Source organism: Notamacropus eugenii, chromosome 2, assembly GCF_028372415.1.
Source record: "Notamacropus eugenii isolate mMacEug1 chromosome 2, mMacEug1.pri_v2, whole genome shotgun sequence".
Lineage (NCBI taxonomy): Eukaryota > Metazoa > Chordata > Mammalia > Diprotodontia > Macropodidae > Notamacropus > Notamacropus eugenii.
In genome coordinates this window covers 434,479,136-434,504,570 of record NC_092873.1, presented here as the reverse complement: position 1 = coordinate 434,504,570, position 25,435 = coordinate 434,479,136, and the positions used below count along the sequence as shown (strand labels likewise).

The following is a 25,435-nucleotide window of genomic DNA, read 5'->3' as shown; positions in this document are numbered from 1 at the left end:
AGTCCCTTATGATTTCTCACTCATGTTTACCTTTTTATGTTTTCTCTTGATGTCAAGTTTTCTATTCAACTCTGGTCTTTTCATCAGGAATGTTTGTAAGTCCTTTATCACATTAAATATCAATGTATTCCCTAATTCATAATACTCAGTTTTTCTATGTAGGTTATTCTTGATTATACCATTAGCTTCTCTGCTTTCCTGAATATTCTATTCCAAACGTTTCTTTATTTTGTAGCTGCTACATCTTGAGTGATCCTGAATGGCTCCACAGCATTTGAATTCTCTCTGGTTGCTGGCGCTATCCTCTCCTTAAGCTGTGAATTTTGAATCTTGGTTGAAATATTCCTGATAGTTTTTATATAAGGATTTCTTTTAGGAGGTGACCAAGGGATTCTTTCAATTTCTACTTGGCCCTCTGGTTCTGTGCTATCTAGGTAGTGTGCCTTTATAATTTCTTGAAATATGATGCCTGTACTCCTTTTTGTTGGTTTTTTTTTGGTCATGGCTTTCAGGTAGTCTAGTGATTTTTAAATTATCTTCCCTTCATCTATTTTCCAGATCAGTTGTTTTCCTCATAACATATTTCACATTTTCTTCAATTTTTTTTCAGTCATTCAACTTTGTTTTACTGTTCCTTGACATCTCATAGCCATTACCTTCCACTTTGTCAATGTTAATTTTTAAGGGGTTACTTTCTTTAGTATTTTTTGTGCCTCTTTTACCAAACTATCAATTCTCTTTTTATAATTTTCTGGCATAGCTCATTTGTTTTTGCAATTTTTCCTCTATTGTTTTTATCTGACTTTTAAAATAGCTTATGTGCTCTTTTAAAAAAAAAATTTCTTTTAACTCTTCAAGGAATTTTTAAGCTTGTGTCCAATCTACATTTTTCTTTGCTTGTAGATGCTTTCACATCCTTGCTAATCTTAAGCTTCCCCAACAGCACAGCAGCTTTTTATGGTCAGGTTCCTTTTTTCGCTTGTTCATTTCCCAGCCTATTCTTGACTCTGAACTTTCTATCAGTGTTGAACGCTGCTCAATTCCAAGGGGATAAGAGGTGGGGAAAGTCTGGCCTGAGCTTCTGTCTTTTTTACTATTGTTGTCCTTCTGCTGCTTTCCTAGTTCAGTCTGGAAGCATTTATGTTTTTGGTGCTTCCAACAAGGGCAATCTGGAAAGAGGTCTATTCACTGCTCTCCTGGTCTGCAAATTCCTGACACAATTTGGGTCTCTTGGTTTGTATGAAGCTGAACTTTTACAGACTGCTGCCTATTCAGTTACAGTTGACCAAAGGAGAGATTCTACAAGTTCAGAGTGATTGAACTGTTTGCTGGCTCCCCATTGGTTTTGGTTTCCTATCCTGGTTTATTCCACTGCAGATTTACGTGCATGACTGAAAGTTAGAACTGAGTCCTCTCTCTGCTCTCAGGATCAGAACCATACAGCTATGGTTCTTGGACTTGTTCCTTATTCTGTACGGAGAGGGAACCTATACCCTTGTGACCACTCCCCTCTGCCCTGGAACTGTGACCCAAAAATGGTTAATGGGAGACAGAACAGTCAGATGACACTCATTCCTGCTCCCAGCGCTAGTACAATGATGCCCTGGGATCTTTCTTCTGCCCGTGTATTCAGACTCCTTACCATTCTTGGGTGCTGGGCTGCTCCCCATTGCTGCTGTGATGCTTCTACCTGCTACAGCATGGCCCCTACCGCTCTCTGTATAGCTCAAGGGTTCTAATTTCTCTGTGTGTTATGAAGCCCTTTGGCAATTTAGTGACCTACTCAGAGTGAAACCTTCTCAGAATATTTTTATGTGTGTAAAAGAAAATTCAGAGGATTACAAAGGAAGCGAATTACATGGAAATACAGTTACCAAAATGTTATCAAAGCAAGTTCATGGTTCCCAGGTTAAGAGCCTGGTCTATTTCCTAGCTTCCATCTATGCAAACGCTGGTTCTCATATGATTCCCTCAGGATATTTTTTTGTGACTTCTGGTTTTGATTCCAATTCTACTTCAGACAGCACCTCTCACCACTGGTCCTTCTAGCTCCTCAACTTGTTTGCCTGATCTTGGCTTATTCAAACCAATTATAACTTCCAATTGCACATAAATTTCTTGGTCACCCTCTACCCCCAACTCTCCAAACCAGGGAGGGCTCAATTGGTACCATAAATCCTACTCAGTCACAGACTTTGCTGGTCACAGGGAGAACAATACACATCTCCAGTTTAAAATGTCAATAAAAGATGTCTTACCATAAGGAACAGACAGGATGGATATGGGCACTAATTATTTTAGCAATGCCTCTTGTCAAGAAATCCCAAATGACAATACGGCCATCGTTACAGCCAACGGCGAGCAGCGTGCCCCATCTATTAAAGGTGCAGGTCAGAGCCATACTGATGCAATCCAAAGTTCCATCAGCTTCCTAAAGTACAAAGCAAATACAGATCAACAGCAAGATACTCCAATGAATTCCTCAGACTTCTCACTCAGTTTAAACATTTTTCTTGAACTTAAATTGTCGTAGTCACAAAAAGTTATGAGTTCTGACCAAAACTGCCCATCCATTTTTTCCCCACCACTCAAATAAAATACTTAGCTCCCAATGAATTAGAATAAGACCATCAACATACTGGATATTTCAAACTATTGTCATGAAGATCTAAAAATGTGCTTTCCCCAAAAGCTGGCACCATATAATCACTAAGTAAGACCAAGGAGGACACTGAAAGCTTACCTCTGGGTAGTTCTGTCCAAAAGACTCTGCAACAAAGGAAAGAAAGTCTGTTAATTTTTAAAATAGCAGCAACATATTTTAAATTATCAACGAAGTAGTACTGTCTCATGAGGAACCCTATTTCACTTAGTTTTAATTATTAAAAAGTTTTTATTATACTGACCCAAAAATTTGCCTCCCTGTAAATCCTACCTTATGATCCTCCACAAAGAGTAAGTCTAACACTTCTCCTTCTGGATGACAGCCTTTTAATCTTAGACCATCCCTTCCCGTGCCACCCCACCACCCACTCCCCACCCCAGCTTCCTTTACTGTGGACCAAATATCCTCATATTTCTACTCATATGATGTGCTTCAAGCTCCTTAATCACTAATTTGTAAAGTTACTCTAAAATAGAGGCTCTTAACCTTTTTGTGTGTCAAGGACCCATCTGATAGTCTACTAAAAATCTGCATCCCTTCAGAGAATGCTTTTAAATGATTGAAGGAAACCATAAATTTCAGTTAAAAGTTAGTAAAAATAAAGATGTAACTTTTTCCCATCCAAGTTCAAGGATCTCCAAAATCTATTCATGGACCCCTTGGGTGTTCTGTGGGTGCCAGTTTAAGAACCCCTGCTCTAAAAGCACCCAGAGCCTAATATAATACTCCAAACACAATCTATCCAGTACAGACTATAGCATGACTATTATGTTCCTTTTTCTAGACAGTATAATATAATGCTGCAAAAGTTTGCATCCTTTTGCTAAGGTTCTGTTCTAAAGTCTCATTCTAGCATGAAAATGACCTTGCATTCTCAGTAAAACAACAAGATCTGGCAAGTCAAAGCAAGCCAGAAAAGTTTCAAGGCCAGGGCCAGGGATGGGCTATTTATCTCTTAGAGAACCAATCTAAGTTTTAAAAGGTTCATCATCAGAAAGTATTGTAATTTGGCCTGAGCAACTCATGAAAACTAAAATATGAAAAAATCCCAGTCTGCATTACTGAAAGTAACATCCACACGGATGAAATGATTCCCAGAATTTTGAAGAAAAAAGGAAGCTTAGTTGCCAAATAGTCCAATTCACACCAGAAAAAGACCCCCCAATACAAGACACTCAACAAGTGAGCACGCAGCCTCTGCTCAAACATCCTTAATGAAAGGTAACCCACTATCTCCCAAGGCAGCCCACTGCACTTTTGGACAGCTCTAACTGTTAGGAAACCTGTCATGATATCTAGCCTGGGTTTGCTCCTTTTGTTGGGTATTTATTGACTCCCTTTGAAGATATGATCACATCTTTACCTGAAATCACCAGAGATAGAAGAGAAGATCTCTTCCAGCTCATCACTTTTATGTGAATTTTGGGAATCCATTTTCTTCATTTCTCTGCCTCAAGTAACCCCGCAAACCTCATCCACTATCCAATCCCAGCAAAGCAAGTCTCTTTACTTGTTCCTATAGCTACTTTGTACTTCCACATTTGTATCTGTCACTGTTCTCCCAGGCTCCCTCTTCTACTTCACTTATCTAAATCCTACCTACTTCTTTAACATCTAGCTAAAGCCTCAATGATTTCATGACCACTCCAATGCCCTCTCTAGACTCCTATGAAGAAAAAGAAAACCTTTTGGCTCATATATTATGTTTGTGATTTACAATGAGCTTGCAGTTAGTAAAAAGTCCCTATGTCTTTTTCACATGAAAGCCACAATGATTTTTCTAAACTTAATAATCAATCAACCAATCAAAAACATTAAGAGGCGTCAATCACTTTGCTAAGCACTGGGGACGCAAAGCCAAAAAGGAAACTGTCCCATCTCTAAGGAACTAACATTTTCTAAGAGAAAACTATATATATATATATATATATATATATATATGTAAATTTAAAAGTACACAAAAGATAAAGACAGAGTAATGGGAAGATGGGGGAGGAAGCAGTCGAGGAAAAGGGAAGGGCTTAGTACCCTACAGTTATTCCTAAATTTCATGACACTAGATTGTTCCCATTGCGATAATGTATTGAGATCTTTTTAGATACTGATTCTGTCATTCCAAAAGCACTGATTATCCTTTCAAATTTTTATAATTTAAAAATGATTAGTATTCCTATAACGTCTGTATCCATAAAACTGATGAAAATATTAACACTAAGAAAAACTAAGAACTGAGACTTTGGGCAGACCACTAAAGACCTCACTCAAGGTAAACAATCCATTAATTGACATTCTTTTCACTTGAAAGTTCAACATCTAGTTGTGAATTTATTCAGTCCATATTTCTTGATTTCATATTTGGGGATATCATGAGTTACCCTGTCAAACATCTTACTGAAATAAAAATATACTTTTACTTAAAGCATAACAAAACCAGAATTCAAAAATACCTTGCCATGTCTACTGTCTGATACACAGTTACTACAGGTCTAATAACTTGATGTTAAAAAGGAAACTGAAGTTAGTTTGGCATGAATTGTTCTTAGTAAACTAGGCTAGATACATTCAGTCAGTCAACAAGTGTTTATTAAGTGCCTATTCGCCAAGAACTGTGTTAAGTACAAGGGATACAAAGAAAAACCAGAACCCTGTTCCTGCTCTCAAGATCATATTCTAAGAATGAGACAATATGCAAATAAGTCTATGTAGGAGGTACGTGCAATATGTAAATAGACACATACAAAATACACAGAAAACAGATGGAAGGTGACACTGAAGGGAGTGTGCTAGCAACTGAAAGGACCAGAGGACAGGATCTGAGACGAGTGTTGAAGGAAGCCAGGGAAATTAAGCAGCAGAAGTGAAGTATTCCGGATATGGTGGACAGGCTAGTGAAAAGACACAAAAAAGGGAGATAAGAGTACTGTGCGTGAGGAAGAGCAACAGACTAATGCAGCTGTATCACAGAGTTCATGGAGGGGAATAAAATGTACATACATGGGGAATCTAAAAAATGAGCAGGTTATGAAGGGTAGCTAAACAAAGGACTTATATTTGATCCTTGGAGTAATAAGGGAGGGAGAAGGAGGAGGTGTTAGGTAAGAAGGGCAGATCTACACTTTAGGGAAATCACTTGAGTAGCAGAAGACAAAATGTAGCGGAGAGATTTGAAGCAGGAAGGCCAATTAGGACCGAGGTAATAACAAGGGGTTGTGGTTTTGTGAATGGAGAGAAGGGCCCTTAAATTAAATAACAGATCTTGTGAAGACAGAAACGGCAAAATTTGGTAACAGACTGGATATGAACTGGAAATGTGGTAGGATTATGAGCTGGAAGGGACTTCAGTAACTGTACAGTCAGCCTCATTGGAAACAAGTTCTTCCATTATAAACATGCTAGAAAAAAAGATCAGTCTCTGCTTTATTAAAGACCTCCAAAGAGTTAGAACTAAGGACTGCCTAAGGCAATCCAATTCACTTCTGGACATCTGTGAAAGTAAGCTCCAGGAGGGCAAGGGCTATTTTTCATCCCGTCTTTGTCTCTCCCCATACACAGTGCACCATCCTCCCTAGGGGTCACTCCTGGCATCTCATCCTCCGTAGCCAAGACGCTACCACGTCCAATCCATTCTACTTTCACACGCACCTACTTCTCTCCTTTGACACTGCCATAAACCATGGTCTAGGCCTTCATGAACTCACATGTAAGACTATGGCAGCAGCCTCCCTGCTTCACATCTCCCACTCTAGACCATCCCCATTCAGCAATACAAGTAATTTTCCTAGTGTCACACCACCTATTCAATAAACACCAGCGGGTCCCTGTGATCTTCTGGTTCAAATATAAAGCCCTTGCTTCGCTTGTGAAAGCCCTTCACAGCCTGGCCCTTACTACCTTTTCAGCCTCCTTTTACCTTACTCCCCCCTCCCCATACTCTGTGGATGAGGAGATGACAAGGAGAAGGAGGAGGATAAGCCAGGGTGCAACGATAGGGGCGTGGACGATTAAGAAAGTGGACAAAAGGGAAAAGGAGAACCTGAAGAAGAGAGAGACGAAGAAAACCTATTTCGGGGATAGCCTGGAGAACGCCTCCCATCTCCCTACTCTGCCTCTCAGGAGCTATTTCCCGTACCTGCAAGGTTCTCCTCCACCTCCTGCTCTCCCTGGCTTCCAGTCCCAAATACAAGAAGCCTCTTCCACCCCGCAACGCCTTCGCTGAGAGGACCTCCAGGGCTCCGTCACGTACCCCGCCGCTTGTGTGTACCTCCTGTCTCTCACCGGGGGTTCCCTGACAGCAGGCTTGGGGGTGTTTCTTCTCCTTTCTTTGAGTGCCCGGCGCTAACAGGCGCTTTACGGAGGCGGGGAGCTTAAGGAAGCGGCGGATAGCTAACCCACGCTCCGCCTCGCGGTGCTGTCCCCTTCAGGGACACCTCCCTCCCCCCCGTGCGGGGCTGCAGCCCCTCCCCGCCAGCACCCCCTAGGCTCGGAAGGCACACACACCCAGGGCAGGAGCAGGGACGCACGAGGAGCGCCAGACCGACGCCCGCCCACAGCGAAGGGCCGGCACCACCCCCCGCAGAGGCACCAACTCCAGCCGCCTAAGCGGCGGGAGCTCAGGCACGACTCGCCAGAGCACCTCCCCCGCGCCGGCCGCCGCTCGCCCTGGAGGAGATGCTGTCCCCACCCTCGGGAGGGTCTTGCGGCTTCTCACCCAACAACTCCAGGTTCATCCCGGCGAACTCTCAGGGCCAGGGCTCGGGCTTCGACTCCGCCTCCACTCACCCCGCGCTTGGGGCCGCGTCTAAAGAGCGGACGCAGCGAACGCTCACAGGCGCTGGGGACCTCGCCAGCTCGGAGGACCCCGCCGCGCCCCGCTTCCGCTTCCTGCCCCCTTCCCGGGCTGCGGAGTGGGGCTGCCTAAGACAATGCCTAAACTGGAAAGAAGCCCAGAGGACTCGCGGGAGAAGCTGAACAAATGCCTTTCAGAGGCCGCCAAGGAGGATTGCTGAGCTGTTTTCAGGGTTTCGGATACCAGTGGCTGAGCTAACGGGAAACGATGGAAGGGACTGGAGCGATCAGGCAAAGAGCAGGCCAACAAGGTGCCTAGTGAAAGCGCCCCGTGTAGCAACGCGAGACACCATCCCGCGGTTCCGAACGGAAAGCTGCAGGGAGGAGTAAAGGGGAAGGAACCGGAAAAGCCCTGGACTGATGGACTGACGCCCGGAAGTGCCTATGTGCGCATAGCCGCCCGTCCCCCCCATACCCCAGTGAGAGTTAGGGTGTGTTGGCGCTCTGAGTCCACCTCCTTCTTGCTCTCTCGCTGCACCCCCCGAACGGGCGAGTCCTGGAGTCGCTTCGTGGCCAAGGCGGAGGCCCGAGGACCGTGTCCTTTGTCCGAACATCGCTGCGCTGGCCGGCCGCACGGTGAGGAGATGGTCCGAGGGGACGGTCCCTGGGGGGGCGGACCCGCGATCCTCTCGGAGGAGGGAGGCAGGGCCTGGCCCCGGGGGTGACAGGGAAGGTTGGGGAAGTGATTCCCCCCTCCCCCCCGCTCCATCCTAGCGGGTGCCCTCGTGCATCCCGGAGGGAGGCCGTGACTCGGGCCTAGATCCACGGGGTCCGCTCCTTAGACCGCAGCCTGCTGACCCTGGGCTGCCAGCCCTCCCGGGCCCGTAGGATGCTTCCCCTTCGGACAGATGGGGACACTGAGGCCCGGAGATTCCCGGGCGAACGGAGACGCAGAACTAGGATGAGAACCCAGGCCCTTTGCCCCCTTGCCTCCGCTCCCTTCTTGGGCCTAGGATCCCTCCGGCCCCCGGACGGGCTTGGTGGGAGGCAGCCCGGGGCTCCGTGCCCAGTCGCTGGTCCAAAACCCTCCCAGCTTGATAAAACCGTCCGGGTCTGGGGTTCGTAAGCGTGTGTGCCGGGCACTGGGCTAAGTGCTGGAGATAGAAAAGCAAAAGGCAGGCCTGAGCTGCTGGGGAACCCGCGGAATAATGGGGGGACGGCGAGCGGACGGACAGTCCAGGCTAGCTGCAGAAAGGATCGGAGGGGGTGATCGACCGAGGGATTAGAAGGGATCCGAAGGGTTTCGTGTAGAAGGTAGGACTTTAGCCGGGACTCGGTTCGAGTAGTAAGGGGGAGCGGAGAGCACAGCAGGGAGCCTGGGACTGCGGGGGAGTGGGGTGGGGCGGAGGCGGGCGGGGGGCGTGGTCACACCTGGGCCGGCCCTGGGCCGCGGGAGCTGCCGGCAGAATAGGACTTGTGTTTGTTAATGGGATTTGCTCCGCAGCAGTATCTCAGGGGCTTGGTATTCCAGTGCCCGGGGGTGAAACCAGAAGCAGGAGAACCCCTCACTTTGGAGTACTTGGCCGCAGACGCTTTCTTTAGAGAGTTCTGCCGGGGGGGGGGGAAAGGTGTTCAGAAGTGGACAGGAGATGCTCTCACCATAGTCAGTAGTCACCCCTGTGCTGCTGCTGCTGCCTGACGTTGAATGGTACGTGCAGATTTTTAAAGTGCATTCTATACACTCTATTCTGCTCATTTGATTCTCGCAGGGACCCTGGGACATATATGCTGGTTTTTAATTAATTTCTTTTTCAAATGAAGACCTTCTCTTCTTCCCTCCATTGAGAAAGAAAGAAAACTAAAACCTCTGTTACAGCCATGTATAGTCAGGCAGAATAGATTCCTGCCCTGGCCTCTGAAAGATACCACGCTTCAGTCTGCACTCCGAGGCCAGCTCTGCTCCGTCAGGAGGGAGGGAGCCTCCTCCCGCAGTATGTGAATTGTTCTGGTGGTTCTGCTCACTTCATACCAGTCTTCCCAGGTTTCTCTGAAACAATTCCCTTGCAGTATTTTTAATTTTTTTAAATTCATTTTTATTTTCAGATCCAAATTCTCTCTGTTCCACCTCTTGATCCCCCACCCATTGAGAGAGTAAGAAAAACAAAACTCTTATTACAGACACACACAGTCAAGCAGCTAGAATAGTGGATAGAGCTTGCCAGCCCTGGGATCAGGAGGGATCTGAGTTCAAATCTGGCCTCAGACACTTACTAGCTATGTGACCCTGGACAAGTCACTTAACCCCGTTTGCTTCAGTTCCTTATTGGTAAAATGAGCTGGAGAAATGGCAAAGCATTCTTTGCCAAGAAAACCCCAAAAGGGGTCAGTGGAAAGTCCAGAGACAACTAAAATAACAACAATAGTCAAACAAAGTAAATCACTGCATTGTCCATATTCAAAAACAAATAAAAAAAAAAACACTCTATGCCTCACTTTAAACTCTTTAGTCCGTCACCTCTCTGTCTGGATATGGATGATATGTTCATCATGAGTGCTCTGGAATTGTGGATGGTCATCATGTTGATCAGAGGTCATAAGTCTTTTCAAAGTTATTTTTACAATATTGTTGAATAAATTGTTCTCTGGGTTCTGCATCATTTCATACAAGTCTTCTGAGGTTTCTCTAAAACTATCCCTTGGATCATTTATTATAGCACAAGAGTATTCCATCACATTTGTATACCATAATTTGTTCCTTCATTCCCATTGCTAAATTCAAGGCCAGTTTCTAAATAACTAAATTTGTTACACAAGGAGAATGTGACATATAGAATCAAATGACAAAATATATTAGAGACAACAGGTACCCTGGGTCAGGCCTTCAATAAATACTTATTTTTTGATTAGGGACTCTGGTAGAGTTTGTCACAAAGCATGGATATTTTGGTCACAAGGTCTGGGACTACTATACCCTAAGATTCCGAAACAACTTATAATGCAACTAATGTGCTAGCCATTATCTTTAGAAAAAATGGTAGGGAAAGGCTTAGGTGCCAAAAGATGAGAGATAAGCAGAATGTCCAAATGTTCAAAAATAGGAAGATTGAGATGTTAACATTAATTCCTACTAAACTTCTAGAACTAATTATTAAAGGAATGGTTTGTGATCAGTTAGAAATGGAAGAGATGATCATAAGAGTGAGCATGTATTGACTTGAGAACAAGTTGTACCAAACTACCTAGATTTCCATTTTTGGACATGGAATGCAATGGACATCATGAACCCACTAAGGCATTTGACTAAGTTTCTTATTTCCTTATGGAAAAAATGGAGGAATAGGGGCTTGGGTTCAAAACTGGTCAAATAGCTGGACCCACAGAGGGTTGATTATTGGATCCTTGCCAGTGTGGAAGAAGTTTACCCTCCCAGCAAGCACGGATGGTCTCATTGTTCTGTTGTGCTGAACATTCTTATTAGTGGTGTAAGATGAAGGTCTAGGTGGCACACTTAACAGATTTGTGCATTAGAAAGCAGAGGCATACTAATAAACTGAATGGTAGAATTGATATTGCAAAAGGTTTCAATCTGCAGGAGCAATGGGTTTTAGTTCACAAAATCACATTTAATAGGGATGAATGTAAATACCTGCACAGGAGCAAACAAAGAAAATCAACTGTATAAGTACAGGATAATGGAGATGTGAATATAAAATGGCTTCCATGAAAAATCTTTCAGGGTTCTAAGGGATCCCAGCTGCAGTGGGATATGGTAGCCCAGAAAGAAGGGGGATAATCATCCTACCACATCATGCTGGTCAGACCCCTTCTGGAATGTTGGGTTCAGTTTTAGGCACTACTTTTTTTAGAAGGGACATTAGCAAGCTGGAAGTAGGAGAATAACAGAATGGTAAGTGACCTTGAAACTATTCCCCATGAGGATTGGCTGATTAAGGGTGCTTAGCTTGGAAAAGAGAAGTGCAAACATGAATCTGTCTTCAGATATTTGAAGAGATTGGATTTGTAACCTTGCACAAATCCCTTAACTTCAGTTTGTTCATCTATAAAATGAGAGCATTGCTCTACATGATGGCTATGGTCCTTTCCAACTTTGAATCTTAATTCTGTGATTTTTCAGCTTAACCAAAGAATGTGGGACTAAGCAATTGATGAAAGTTACAGGAAGTTAGGTTTCAGAATCTAAATATAAAGCAAACTATCCTTAAAATTAGAAAATTTTCAGTTTCTTTTTTAAAAGCAATTTTCCCTAGTGGTAGAAAATATTGATAAAACTAATATTTTAATTAGCTCACATTTATAGAGCACATCAAGGTTTACAAAGTGCCTTCTCACAGCAGCATTAGGATAGTCTATTTATTATTGTGTAATGTATTGGGTAAGTAGCAGGACTCAAACAAAAGTCTTTGACTCTGTCCTGGATTTTTTCCACTACATTATGGAGGTTTGTATGCATTTCTACTTTGACAGGTATAGGTTTTGGCTACCGGGAGGTGGGGGAATGTCCTTTGTAAATTTTAAAGCACTATAAAATATAAATTATATATGTATATATGTAAAAAAGGAATAAGACATTCAGTGAGGGAGCCAGATTTACCTTTATTCCTTCAGCATTTAATAACCAGTGTGCTGTGCTGAGGAGAGTCCTCCATGGGCCCTCCCCTGATGCCAGCTATTATTTTCCTTTGTTCAAGTTAACTAGACAGACCTCCCTGCACCAGTACACTCTCTGGCAGCCACGAGGAATCACAGAGAATGAGGCTGGGGGAAGGAGATGCTACACAGCAGAACTTCAGCTAAACAAAAACTGCTTGGATCACAGTGCTGTGTAGTCAAAGGTGAAGGAGGAAGAGATAGGAGTCAATGACATCAGTCAGCAGATGATTGCAATAACTGAATAGAATAGCAGTGACCCTAGAGAGGAAGAAAGACTTTCAGAAATCAGCTTATTTCATAGCAAAGCCTTTTAAGAATCATTGGGACTCATGAAGGGATGGGAAAAGCAGGAAAGAAAAACCAAGTCAAAAAAAAAAATAACCCTGCTTGTCCTGAAACTCACTGACTTCCACCCAGACCTGAGGTGTCTGCATTGCAGCAGCTGTCAAGTTAGTCTGAAAAGTACGTTAGGGTGGAGGAATCACTTGACTTCAGCATCCTGAAATTCTGTTAGAAGGGGAGACAAGGAGAAGGAGCATTCGTGTAATTTTACATCATAATTTATTCCTTGGACTAAAACCTCTATCTCTGGCAAGGCCTTTCTTGTCTCTTCTTCATGCTTCATCGTTTTTCAGTGACTTGTTAACAAGTGGTATTACCTACTCCCAGTTGGCCAACACTTAGGCAGAGTGTGAAAGACATACGATTTTGGAGCTGGAAGGATCCTTACAGCCTCCTTATTTTGCAAACCAGAAAACATACAGACCAGAGAGAGGTGGAGTGATTTTCTTAGAACCACGATAGCTGAATGGTGCCAGACCCAGGCCTGGAACCAAAGTCTTAATCCTAGTCAGTGCTCTTTCCATTCTGTCACATTGACTCCCAGAAGTCTCTGTCCAATAGTTTTTCCCAGATAGTACATACCTTATTAATGTTATTCCCTATTGCTTCTTACTACAAAGATGTTTTGTTTTGGTCTGTCCCTACAGGAAAAATTATCCACACTTATCAGCATTCTCCTCTTGAATTTTTCATCCACCTCTAAAATCTACATCACCTTGCTACAGTAAAAAGTCAACCAGCTCTCAGTGATCCAGGTAATGCTGCTGCATCTCTCATGGTGCTGCCACTCATAATGACAGAGAAAGTCTCACATGTATATGTAATATATACGTAATATGGTCCTTGGTGGGGATGATGTCCTATAATGATGGAAAGGGCTTGAATGTTTATCACATGTCTACGTCCAGGTTTGATGTAACCAGAGCAAACTACAGAGATACTATCACTTCCTTATTTTTAGAAGCAATCTTTCTCTTACTGAATTCCAAGATCACATCAGCTTTTTTGGCTGCCACATGACACTGATGATTCGTTGAGTGTACAGACTACCAAGAGTGGTCTAACGATGCTTCCCCCATCCTATACTTGTGAAGGTTTTTGTTTGTTTTTTTTTATCATTTTTTCCCCAATTATTTGTTTTCTTTCTCATTCCCCTAACTTCCACCCTTACCCCCAATGAACAACAACAAGGGAACTGAAAAAGAGAAGCTTTGTAACAAATACATGTAGCATGTCTCAATCTCGGTCCGTAATTGCATTTGTAGGATTTCTAAAGTCTTCCAAATGTGTTTTCCCTTTTGTTGTAGAAAACGTTCTCCTTCACGTCTGCTTGTTGTCATAAGAACCGTTCTGCTCATTTGACCACATCAGTGAATACAGTTCTCAGTTTCCTCTGAAATTGTCCATTTCATCATTTCTTTGAACACAAAATACTCCTTTGTATTCATATGCCCTAATTTGTTTAGCCATTCTGAAACAGGTGGATATCTCCTTAATTATTTACATTACTAAGTAATTTATATTACTAAGAAAAGGACTCCTATAAATATTTTCATACAGACAGGTCTCTTTTTACAATCTCTTCATCAGAGGGTTCAGTTCTTGGGGGACCTAGTTCCAAATTGCTTTCCACAATGGCTGAACCAATTCACAGTTCCAACAACAGTGCGTTGGTCTACCTTTTCTTCCACTACCTCTCTTTTGTGTAATAGATGGTTGTCATGAAATCCTCTGGCCTAAAAAAAATTTTCACTCATTGGCCAAGAAATATATTGATAACCTTCTCTGAACTTAGGTTTAGCCTAGCTTAGGAGTCTGCTAGAGCTTATCCTCCTTTGGCATGTCCTTCAAGGCTCACAGTCACCGCTGTACCATAATCAGGCAATGGAGTGAGTTACGGAATACATTATCAATGCTTATAGACCTGATACAGATTTATTAGAGTACCATATTTCACCCCATAATCGTCACACCCTGGGTTTTGTTGGGTTTTTTTAGTTGAAAAATTGGTTTATAACTTTTCATCGTGTGGCTTAATTCTGTTTGTCACACGATATAAAAGGTAAACAGAGCAGCAGTATATTCACCAGTGGCAGATGCATACACATTTGTCTTCCTTATATTGAGAGCAGCAAGCCTAGAGTTCTCAGCACACTGGCATTGTCAGTATTCAATTTTAACATATATTCACAAGTAGTCTATGCATCCTAGTCTTGTACCAATGACAATTCAGTACTAAATGATTAAGTAATAGCACAATTTTTTTTAAAAAAGCCCCACATTTTTTGCAAAAAATTTGGCACAAAATCTGTGACAGTTTTGCAGTGAAATATGATATATACCTCTTCCCCAATGAATAAATGATCAAAGGTTTATAAATAATCTTAAAGAGAAAATGCTGGTAATATGAAAAATTCTCCAAACAGTTTAATTTTTGGAAATTATACAAAATAAAACATAGTAAACTACTTCCCTGCACCTGAAATACTGATTAAAATGGTTTAAAATAAAATTCAAAGTTGATGGCAACTAGGAGAAAATAAGCACCTCTAGTCTTGTAGCCTTTATAAGCCTGGTTAGGGTGGGATTTGTCAACTTTAAAAAACCAGTAATGGAAACAATAAAAGTAATCATAGCTAACATCTCTATAGTGCTTATTTTGTGCCAGGCATTGTGCTAACCACTTTGAAATGATCACATTTGATCCTCACAACAACCCTGGTAGGTCGGTGCTGTCATTATCTCCATTTTACAAGTGACACAAACAGATTAAATGACTTGCCCAGGGTCACACAGCTGGTAAATGTCAAAGGCTGAATTTGAACTCGGGTCTTCCTGATTCCAGGCCCAGCACTCTACCCACTGTGCCACCTCACCACCTCAACAAACACATACTTTGACAAGTGCTTATCTGGGATCTGCTTTAACTTCACTTGACCAGGGAACTCATTACCTTCTTAGGTAGTTGCTGTCACAGAGACAGCAGGTAGTGGGCAAAATTTTAATTCGGGTCCTCCAGCTCTTTCTATAACAGATATCCTTCCTTTTGTTGGACTAGTAATATAATTCTTATTGTTTAACTTTTAAAACTGCTTAATTGTTCTGTATTCAGCCACAAGTATTGGAGAGGAAAACAGAGGAAAAGAGATTTTTGCTAAGAATAGAAAGAGTACTGGATTTAGGACTGGGAGACTTGGATTGAGATTATATTCTGATTGAAATTATCAAATGTATGTATGTACACATATAAAATATTCCCTTCTTCCAAGGCAGAACAAGAGATGTTTATGTATGTAGGTATATATCCCAAGTTCATACATTCCAGTGCAAAGTGACTGTCCCTCTGTTGCTCAGATGTTTTGGAATACAGTTCTCAGAGGGCTTATTAACTATGACCAAAAAGGTCAGTGTATGAAACTACGGGTCCCAACTCAGAACGTGCATTACTTTGTAGGCACTGTGGCAATAAAAAGCTAACAGGGATTGTGAATTAATGGTCCCCCTCAGAACAGGACAGATGTGAGAAATATAAATATGAATGTAAGGTGATGTGAAAATGTCGCTTAAGAAAAAGTGCTGGACTTCCCTCTGGCAAGATGGTAGCTGTTACTGCCGTTACTCTCTAATGGTCCGATGGCCAACCGTTAATCTGAAGGCTAAAGCTGGAGGTCTTCCCTCCAACAGAGTACCTCAGCGTAGATACTAATAAATTTGCTATCATGGTGGGAATTCATAAAATTTGATATTAAGATTATGAACCACTACCCTTCAGAAATTAGTGAATACGAAAAGCTAAGTCTTTGTTTTTGGTTTTCCAGTAAAACGGTTGCTGGAGTGAAGAACCAGAAAATTTGAGTGCTGAGGACAAAACCCAGAATGAGCAGATGGAGATAGAAGCACAGACCAGAGGCTGAATAAAGAACTCCTAGAGGTACAACCACAACCAAGAGGAGGCAGTTTGAAAACTGTACCTTTTGGTTTACTGTCCAGGGGTGGCAGAGATACTCCTGTAAATAAAGTGTGTCTGGTTTTTCCTGGACGCTAAAATCATACAGGAATGTGTATTCACTAAACAGTAAAACTGAAGGTTTTCATTCATTTTCAGCATTGAAATAAAATCAGTTCACGGTAAGATCATATTTAAAGAGATACATAAATGTTATGCGAAATATCTTTGAAGATAATCAGTGTAATTGTTGTCATTGAATGAGAACTTACTGATTTTTCTGTTCTTGGAGTAAAAGATGTAACTACAAAAGCAGGACCAAACACCACCCAGTTTCTGAGTTTTGATTTTCTCACTGTTCAGGTGAAGATGCTGCTTTGCAATGTAATTGAAAAGGGAGTAAAATTTGCTTTGTCTTTTTGGAGAGATGAATATTGTCTTCACTTTCACCCCAAAATGAGTTCTAATCATCTAAAAATAAGTTATTAAATCTTCATTATGAATACATTTCTGCCAGATTTTCTTCAGTAACCTTGAAGTGGCATACAAATGAAATCACGTTTTGGTAATTTACAAATGTATCTTACTCAAAATTTTACCAACTCCAGTCACCTGATGGACAGTAATTACTGCATATGCAAGAAAACATTACTAAATATTCACAAATAATGCCTCTGATGTTTCTCATTTTCCAAATTTGATTCATTTAAGAATTCAGAAAATGAAGGTAGTAACATTTCATAAATAATTTGTCGGTACTGCCTTTTTTTTTTTTACTTTCTTGTCAGTTTGTTGGAAAGCTTTGAAACTCAAATTTAATTCATGTGTAAGTGAAGATATAGTTTACAGATATTCTTCCTCTTGAAAATATTTAGCCAGATTTAAATCTTTTAATTTTAAAACATTTCAATTTCAAGTGGAAATCAACTACAGTACGAAGTGGTAAATCCTATACTTAAATCCCATCTTTCACAAATTTAGTGTATTGCTCTTAACGAAATTTACAGTTTGGCAACATTGTGTAAGAAGTTCATTTAATCATGGAGACTTGTTTCCTGCTTTGTGTTCATGGTGAATAAAACAATGTATAAATCTGATTCTGTCTGAGGCAGCTCTTTATTTATGCTCTTATACCAGGTCAGATATGAAAAAGCATTCCCTTCCACCCAGGTCTGTGATTGCCTTGACCTTCCACTCAAGAAATCATTGGAGATTTAAGGCCTTTGTACACTGACTACATTAAAGTTTCACCTTTTAATTCTCATTAAATGAATTCTCATTAAAGAATTCACCTTTTTTGTCAAGAGTCAATTTTTTAAGTATATAAAAATTTTAATTATTTTTTTAATTTAAAAAAAAGCCTTGTAGTGATAAGTTTTTTCCATCTTAAAAAAAAAATGCTGCAGACTGGTTGTAACATACAATATGACATCACAACAGAAATGCCTCCATTCCAGAGAGAAAATAATTTTCTGGCACTCAGCAGGCATTTTGTAAAAAGTGACCTTAAAAAGTTTCAGTTGCACCCACTGTGTTTTAAAGCCCAAGGGGATACCCACCCTCTTCTTCTGCTCTAATTATAGCCTAGAAACATCAGCTGAGCTGGCAAGTCACGTCGTTACCCAGGAACAGTTTCCCATCAAAGTGTGTGAGGGGGTGCAGGGAGGAACTTGGGACCCTGGCAGAAAAAGATTCCATTTCTCCAAAAACCTAGGGAGTGGAGTGTATAGTGAAGTTGAAAGAAAAGCTGACACCAAGAAGAGGGGAAGGACTGAACATGGAAGCCAGCGGAAAAAAATTCAAACAACTCACTTTTGCCCACCATGGCTGGATCAGGCCCTAAATCACTTGGTCCCTCAGTGCTTCTGTCTACCCATCTGTAAAATTCTAATAGGGGAATGACTATTTTCAGTGTTTTTTAGCCCTAAAGCACTATTGTACAAAATAGGTGTCAGAATGTTTATTAAATGAATGAAACTCAATACTGAGCAGTAACCAGACACTGGCTGAGTCTTTTCTTTGCAAACAAGCCATTTCACCAAAGACTGGGACTGACTCACTTGGATATGTGTCCCCAGCACTTAACCCTGGCATTGACCAGACTGACCAGAGATATCACAAAGATAGTGGGAAAGATGTTACTCTAAACCCTACTAGTGGGTAGAAGGATAGTCAAAAAAGGGAATTATCAGGGCAAGACAGAAGCAAACCTAAAACGTTAATGTGACGTTTATTATACAGCACATCTGGTGTTTGGTGTATCCCGACGTATACAGAATAATCTATAAAAACCAAACCCGACCATTCAAAATTACACTAAATGCAGTCTTAACCCACAGTCGCGTCTCTTAAAAATAAACACACAATATGGCCCTGCAGTAACAATGTTATGAAAAGAACTTGGTATAGCACAAAGTAGGTTATAAGAATTGGAGTTTGTTCCAGAGTAATTTCTTTTGTTATTGCACTTTTATCCTAAACACTTAGTTTGTTACATTTTCCTTTAACACTGTAATAAACATCAGTCCTTTAAAATTAAGACAAAAACAAACAAAAAGCACTACACAAAGATACTATACAACAAACTGTTTTGAACATTTTTTTCCTTGGCTCTCCTGGCAAGCTGGCCTTCTTAGTACCAGGTGCATGTCACACATACACACACAGAGCCCTCTGATTACTGTAATTGTACTGGATGCTAACAAAGCACATAAATGAACTGAAAAATAAAACCTCTTTAAGAGCAGTAGTACTACTTGAAGACCCAGAGGGAATTTTCAATTCCTTCAGTTCTCCTCCAGCCCTAGCTCCAGACCCACTGAGAATCAGCAAAAACATTATTATTTTTAGAAAAGGTAAAGGGTTGTTTTCCCAGCAAATCTAGAAATTAAGCCACCAAAAAGGGGGAAAAAAAACCCAGTAAAGATAGAAAAGCAGCTATTCAGTGGCCAGAGAAAGGTTGCCGACCCTACACTAACAAGTCAGGACTTTGGCATCACCAGGTCTTAATCAAATTAAAAGTAAATACCCGTTGTCTCCAAGAAATGGCTTACAAGGGCATCACTATTCCCGCAAGTGCCAAAAGGAACACTGTTCCTTTTCTGCTTCTAAATGTAAAAGGATACACCTGTGAAGTTTTGCTCTGTGCAGGTGATAACCCTTGGGTTCCATAAATAGTTTACAGCAATCAGATGCTCAGCACCTACCACCCTTCTGCACCTGTGTCACAGCTTTACCTGTGAAGGGAACAAAGCCTTTCTAAAAGCTGCAGTGAGGTCCATTTGGTCTCTGATGGCCTATTCAAAGACATGAAAATGTAGCCAAGAACAGAACACTGTAGTAAACAGCTATGGCTCATCTAACTTCCATGTCTCATTCCCATTCCTCAAACATTTCAGGTTCTGAAATTTAAAATAATTTGGGAACATTTGGTTCCCTAGAAAATAACGTTTTAGAAAATGCCTCCATCTTTGGATAGTCTGAACACCTTCCTAATGAGGCTGGCTTCCAGAGAAGTGGAAGGTGTACTGAGGAAAGGAGGCTGCTATGTACTGTGAGCATGAGAGCAAGGAGATTCCTGTGGAGTATCTTCCATATACATTTCTCAACTTTCAGTAGTCTAAATGTGCTTCTGAGAATCAGAGCAAGGTTATCAGTTGAGACTCCTAATCTTTAGTATTCCTTACTTTAAACTGACTTGCAAGAAAGACTCTTGATCTTTTAATGCAAGTGATCTCAGGCTGAAGCTAACTAGCTATGCTACTTTATTTAGAAGAGAGTACAGAAAAGGATCATTTCTCCACAAGTTCCTCTTCCCTCCTTCCCCCAACCACAACTGTCCTCACTAGGCTGGGTATCTGTAACCCAAGACCGGATACAGTCTTCACAACCTGCCAAAATACCATCATCTAGACTTGAATGGCCATTGAATTGCATTAGGGAAGGGATAGCATTGAACAATCTAGTGTCTCCCAAAGTATGATACGCTACAAAACAATTCATGTCATTCATTTACCTCCACAATAATGTGATGTCAGAAGATGAGGAAACATAGCTGAAAATATAAAAACAAAAGCAAACATATTCATTCCTATAGTAAACTTGCTGAATGGTTAAAGTAATACTCTAAGGATCTAAGACTCTGGCTGGCCTGGACAGTGCGCACCTTGCTTTCTCAAATTTCTTCTGTCCTTGATCTCATTCTGGCTCCCAGGGGAAAAAAATGTATACATATATATGTACATGTGTATATATTTAGGTATGTAGATATATACCACATATGTATGGCTACAAAGACAGATAAATACATATTCATTCATACACTCACCCAGACATACAATCAGGAGACCAAACCAACAGATACTTGGTTGAACAAAAAATATGGTGTACGGGGGAGAAGTACACTGATGTGTGAATATAGCATGAGCTAAGGACAACAGTGACTGTGTTGTGAATGCTAAACTCAGTCTAGATGTTTATTTTTTAAACCCACTTCTAATTACAACTGATTAAAATGTAAGAGGACATAGGTACGAGGCAGAAACTGCACAAGACTTTTTTGAATGTCCACGCAGAACAGATGTCTGTGCTATTATCTTTTCCTGTACATTCTTACCTTTCCAAGAGAATGGAGATAAACCCTCACCTTCCCTAACTGGAGACTTAGGTTCCCTGTACCACAAAGATACTGGTACCTACAAAAAAGGAAAATGAATTGGTAAGAGTAGAACAGCCTGCAGTAATAGCAGGTGCTGAAGTTCTAAGTCATTTTCCTAACTAGGAAAAGCTATATTAAAGAGTCCACTACAAGAAGTGTGATGCCTAAGGCCTCAAAAGATAGATGGTTGACTATGTCTTCAATTCCAACTGAAAGTTCTTGAGCATAATTGTAACTTGTGAGGTGCTAGGCACTACAGCCCCTGCTCAGGATAGCTAAAGAGTCAATCAAGCCAGACTTCAACTCTAGGTTCTAACACTCTCCTTTTGTTGTATGTTAATAGTCAGGACAATCTCTCTACCTAGAAAACTCCAGCAACAAATACACCGTTCATTTTGTATTTCCAACGTGAAGGATCCTGGTTGCAAAGTGTTCCAGACACTTTAGGAGCAGAATACAGCAAAGCAGATTATAGCTCTTGGGACACAGGGAATGGATAACAGGCAGCAGCTTCTCATCCCAGCCAACCAACCCTGTCAATTCTGTCCTCTCTTTACTCTTATTTTAAAAAGAGTTGGGTAGCCAATACGCTGAGGTCCAGAAGAGCTTGAAACCAAGATTTGAGTAGAACTGAGGTGACCATAGAGTCCTTCACATACCACAACCAGACCTCTTTCCCTTCCCTGTGTGAAAACTCCCCAAGGACATTTCTGTGTTCCACTGCTAACTGCAAAGGGGGGAGTGACCCTCCCAGTCAGACATATATGCAGTAATTGTGCACACTTAGGGACCTGCTACAATGCTCTTTTCTTTTTGATCTGCTATTTTGTCTTCTAGCAAAAGATATTTAAAAGAGAAGAAGCAGTAGAAGAAAGCTTGGTTAAAACATCTTTGATAATAAGGATTTTAAAATGTCAGTGTATTAGGTTCAAAAAATAAAGAGAAAGATCTGTTTTTCAAACATTTAAAAACATAAACTAGTTATCTTTCTAGGAGGTCTGAACACACGTAACCCTCATAAGGGCCAATGACCTCCAGGGTGTGTCTTATTTCTTGGGACTCACCCAAACATCTTAAGCTGGCTCCAACCCACCCCCAAGTATCACTTATCTGAAGCTAGCCTCAAAACCAAAAGAACAAAATCTCACCTGCAGGCTCTGAGGTTAACAGTAACAGGAACTCTTAATAATTCATTGAACAGATTCCTTGGGGAAACCAAAGTGGTATAAGGGTAAAACCTTCTCCCCAAATGTAAACATATCTGGCAATGCAGAGCACTACTGACTTTTATTTACAGCCACACAAACTCGAGGCTTCATGCTACTACAGTCAAGAAGCTCTGATTACAGTCAGCAGGAACCAAACACATCTCTACAGAATTCTCTTTCTCCCTCTGGCCCTCTCTCACCTTTCCTCTCTCCAAATTCCATCACCTAAAATTGACATTTCTGAGGTTCTATTCTGACCACTGGATGTAACCAAACCAATTAACCCCTGATAGAACAAAGTCAGCCAGATGATGTCTCTTCATATTACTGACATCATAATACCCCATCCAGTACTCTGGAAAAATTCATAGATCTTAGAAATGAGGAGGTGGGATTTCCTGTGGCTCTAAAGGCCAAATCTCCCACTCTTCAGTTTTTTTCTGAGATCTGGACTACTAGTCTTTTGCTCAAAGGGACAGGTTGGATTACTGGTGAATACAGAATGGACAAACATGATGGAATAACAATCCAACTTCTCATAGCTGACCGAAGCCATCACAGTTTGAAGTTGTCTCAAGTTACACAGCCAAAAACTGTCCCCTCAGGTGTTTATGATGTATACAATGCCAAGTTCTTCCTATGGCCAGGGAGTTTAAAAACAAAAGAAAGAGGAAGAAAGAGGGTGGGAGAATGAGACAGAGAAAGGGCCTTCAAGTCGAATCATCCAGTCCTCTGCTTGGCTGCTCAGAGTTTGACTTGCACAATCGGTCCATGATACCCTGGAGCATGGGCTGAACAATGCCAAGGAGAGGTCGCCGGGAAGGATCACCATCCCAACAGGCTTCCATCAGCTGCCAGCATTCCTCATCAAACACTGGGAGTCGCTCTGGGCGGGCTCCTGAAAAGAAGAAACATGGACATGAGAACAGAGGTAGTCTGTAGGAATGCAATTACAAATGAAAGACATCTATTTCCCATAGCTTCAGTGCCCAACTGACCCAACTGGAGTTTAAGATGAAAAATAGTAGAATAAGCGTTGATTTTTTTAAAGTTGATGTAAGATTTTTATTAAATATGAACTACACAATGGAGATGAGAAAAAAGCTAGAATAATATTGGAGGAGAGAGAACTACCTTTTCTGCATTTTTAGGGGAAAAAAACATTGATCACCATTTTTCTGGGAGAGTGAAAAATAAAATTCCTTAGGGAAAAGAAAATGGATCTCTCACAGCTTGGAAATTCTAAGAATGTTACCACTACTCACTCTTTTATCAGGATGTACAGGAGACAGAGCTAGCCTGCATATACAGTCCTTAGTCCCAGACACTCTGATCAGCAGAAGGAACCAGAGATGAAATGGGCAGGGCTTGGCATTCCTACCTCTGCGCACATTATTCCAGAGATGGTCCTTGCTGGCACATCTTTCAAATGCTTCAGGGAGCTTTACAGAGCCTGAGCAGATATACCAGAAGAGGATCCCAAAAGCATAGACATCCACAGAATTGTCATACTTCCCTACATTAAGAGAGGGCAAAGGTAAGCCAGTGAGTGGGGCAGCAATATGATGTACTCACAACGGTGCATTTGTATAGAACTTTGTCCTTTCTTCCCCCAGAGGACTTTCACCTCTATGGTTCTGATAGATGATGAAACTAAGGATCAGGAAAGTTAAGTGATTTGACAAAGGAACACTAATAATTAGCAACAACTAGGAATAAAATTTAGTAAAGGCAATAGAATAAACAAAAGCATGAATTCTATGTGTTCTGATACAGTGGGGAAAAAAGAAGTGACGGAAAAAAACATTGGTTTAAATGCCTAACAAGCAGCATTTTAAGATGTTTTAAAAAATAGTTATTATGTACCATAATCACCACTTATTAAAACAGAATTACATACTAAATGTACAGTATGTGTTTTATCCCTAAGTAGGCCATAAACTCTGATGAAGATAGGGACCTGTTCCTGCCTCAACTTTAGATCTCCCCCAGGACCTAACACTGTGCTCTGCAAATAACAGATGTTATAAATGCTTGTGGATATGTTGTCTCATTTGATCCTTACAATGGCTTGGGAGAAGGGTGCTGTTATCCTCATTTTGCTGGTGATAAATCTGAGAGACAGAGAGGCTGGGTGACTTCTGGGGTCATACAACTAGTATCAGAAGCGGGATCCGGGTACAGGTCTTCCTGACTTCAGATCTCAAACTATCCACTGTACCATCTTGCTGCCTCTCCAAACAAACTATTTGTGCCACTGAATAAAAATCTCTTTGGGACAGAGTTTGCTCTCTGTAAAGAAACAAATTTTGCTGAATAAAATATTTTGTTACATGTAAAATGTCATTTTCAGTATACAGAATTGAAGAAATAAAATGGTACATTACTTTTAAATAAATGAATGAATTCTATTTGTGGAGCTGAAGTTGAACTGAACAAGAAGACCACACTAAAGAAAGAGTAATACTAAGAAATAATGGGAAATTAGGTTGGATAGGACAACCAGGAATATAGGATACTGAAAGTCAGGCACGGCAGCTTGTACTTAATTTAGTGATTAACTTGCTGTTGTTTCCAAACAAGGTGTTTTAGAAGAATGTCTTGTGAAATGAAACAAGGAGAATAATTTTATACAATAACAACATTACAAAGACAAACAGCTTTGAAAGGTTTAAAAATTCTGTAATATAATGAGGAGCCACAATTTCAGAGGACAGATTATAAAACAGGTCATCCATCTACTTCCTATCTGAAAGGTCATAAACACAGGATGTAGAATGAGACATACATTTCTGGACATGTCCAATTCATTTTGCTTAACTACACATGTCTATTACAAAGGTTTGGGGTTTTTTTATTTTTTTTTCCACAGGAGGGGCAGAGATGAGAAGAGAAAATAATGATTGCTAATTGAAAATTAACTAAGTTAAAAATGTTTTAAAAAAGCATTAGTCTGACAGAAACCTGCAGGAAAAGACTAAAATGAAAATCTGCTACTCAAGGGATGAAAACTAGATAAGAGGCTGCTAAAATAATCTAGTTACAAAGCCCTAGATTCAAATAATGGCAATGGAAACCTAAAGTAAAGAACCAATTCAAGAGGCATTTTGAAGGAAGAAATGGTAAGGCAAGGTACAGACCTATTCTAGACAGCCAAGCCT

General features: G+C 41.1%; 2 protein-coding genes and 1 long non-coding RNA gene across 8 annotated transcripts in view; 1 reads left to right on the top strand and 2 right to left on the bottom strand.

Moving 5' to 3' along the window:
* Positions 1 to 7,520, bottom strand: part of RBBP5 (RB binding protein 5, histone lysine methyltransferase complex subunit) — a 35,606-nt gene extending 28,086 nt beyond the window's left edge. For 3 of the 4 annotated variants that reach the window (XM_072648063.1, XM_072648065.1, XM_072648062.1), the window contains exons 1-3: positions 7,374 to 7,520; positions 2,744 to 2,769; positions 2,259 to 2,431 (exon numbers count right to left, since the gene is read on the bottom strand). In XM_072648063.1, coding sequence (XP_072504164.1) covers positions 2,259 to 2,431; positions 2,744 to 2,769; positions 7,374 to 7,392 — 218 coding nt within the window. In that variant the 5' untranslated portion in view covers positions 7,393 to 7,520. Of the gene's footprint in view, positions 1 to 2,258; positions 2,432 to 2,743; positions 2,770 to 6,794; positions 7,220 to 7,373 lie in introns of those variants that run through there. The other variant, XM_072648064.1, reaches the window with a different exon arrangement.
* A 20-nt stretch (positions 7,521 to 7,540) lies between these two features.
* On the top strand, positions 7,541 to 17,506 carry LOC140529424 (uncharacterized). Its single transcript, XR_011975544.1, has 3 exons — positions 7,541 to 8,086; positions 13,111 to 13,218; positions 16,282 to 17,506. It is a non-coding gene; the product is annotated as an uncharacterized lncRNA (long non-coding RNA).
* Positions 17,507 to 18,620: 1,114 nt separating this feature from the next.
* Positions 18,621 to 25,435, bottom strand: part of DSTYK (dual serine/threonine and tyrosine protein kinase) — a 57,706-nt gene continuing 50,891 nt past the window's right edge. For 2 of the 3 annotated variants that reach the window (XM_072648059.1, XM_072648061.1), the window contains exons 12-13: positions 23,656 to 23,790; positions 18,621 to 23,172 (exon numbers count right to left, since the gene is read on the bottom strand). In XM_072648059.1, the coding sequence (XP_072504160.1) occupies positions 22,985 to 23,172; positions 23,656 to 23,790 (323 nt within the window). In that variant the 3' untranslated portion in view covers positions 18,621 to 22,984. The remainder of the gene's footprint in view (positions 23,173 to 23,655; positions 23,791 to 25,435) is intronic. The other variant, XM_072648060.1, reaches the window with a different exon arrangement.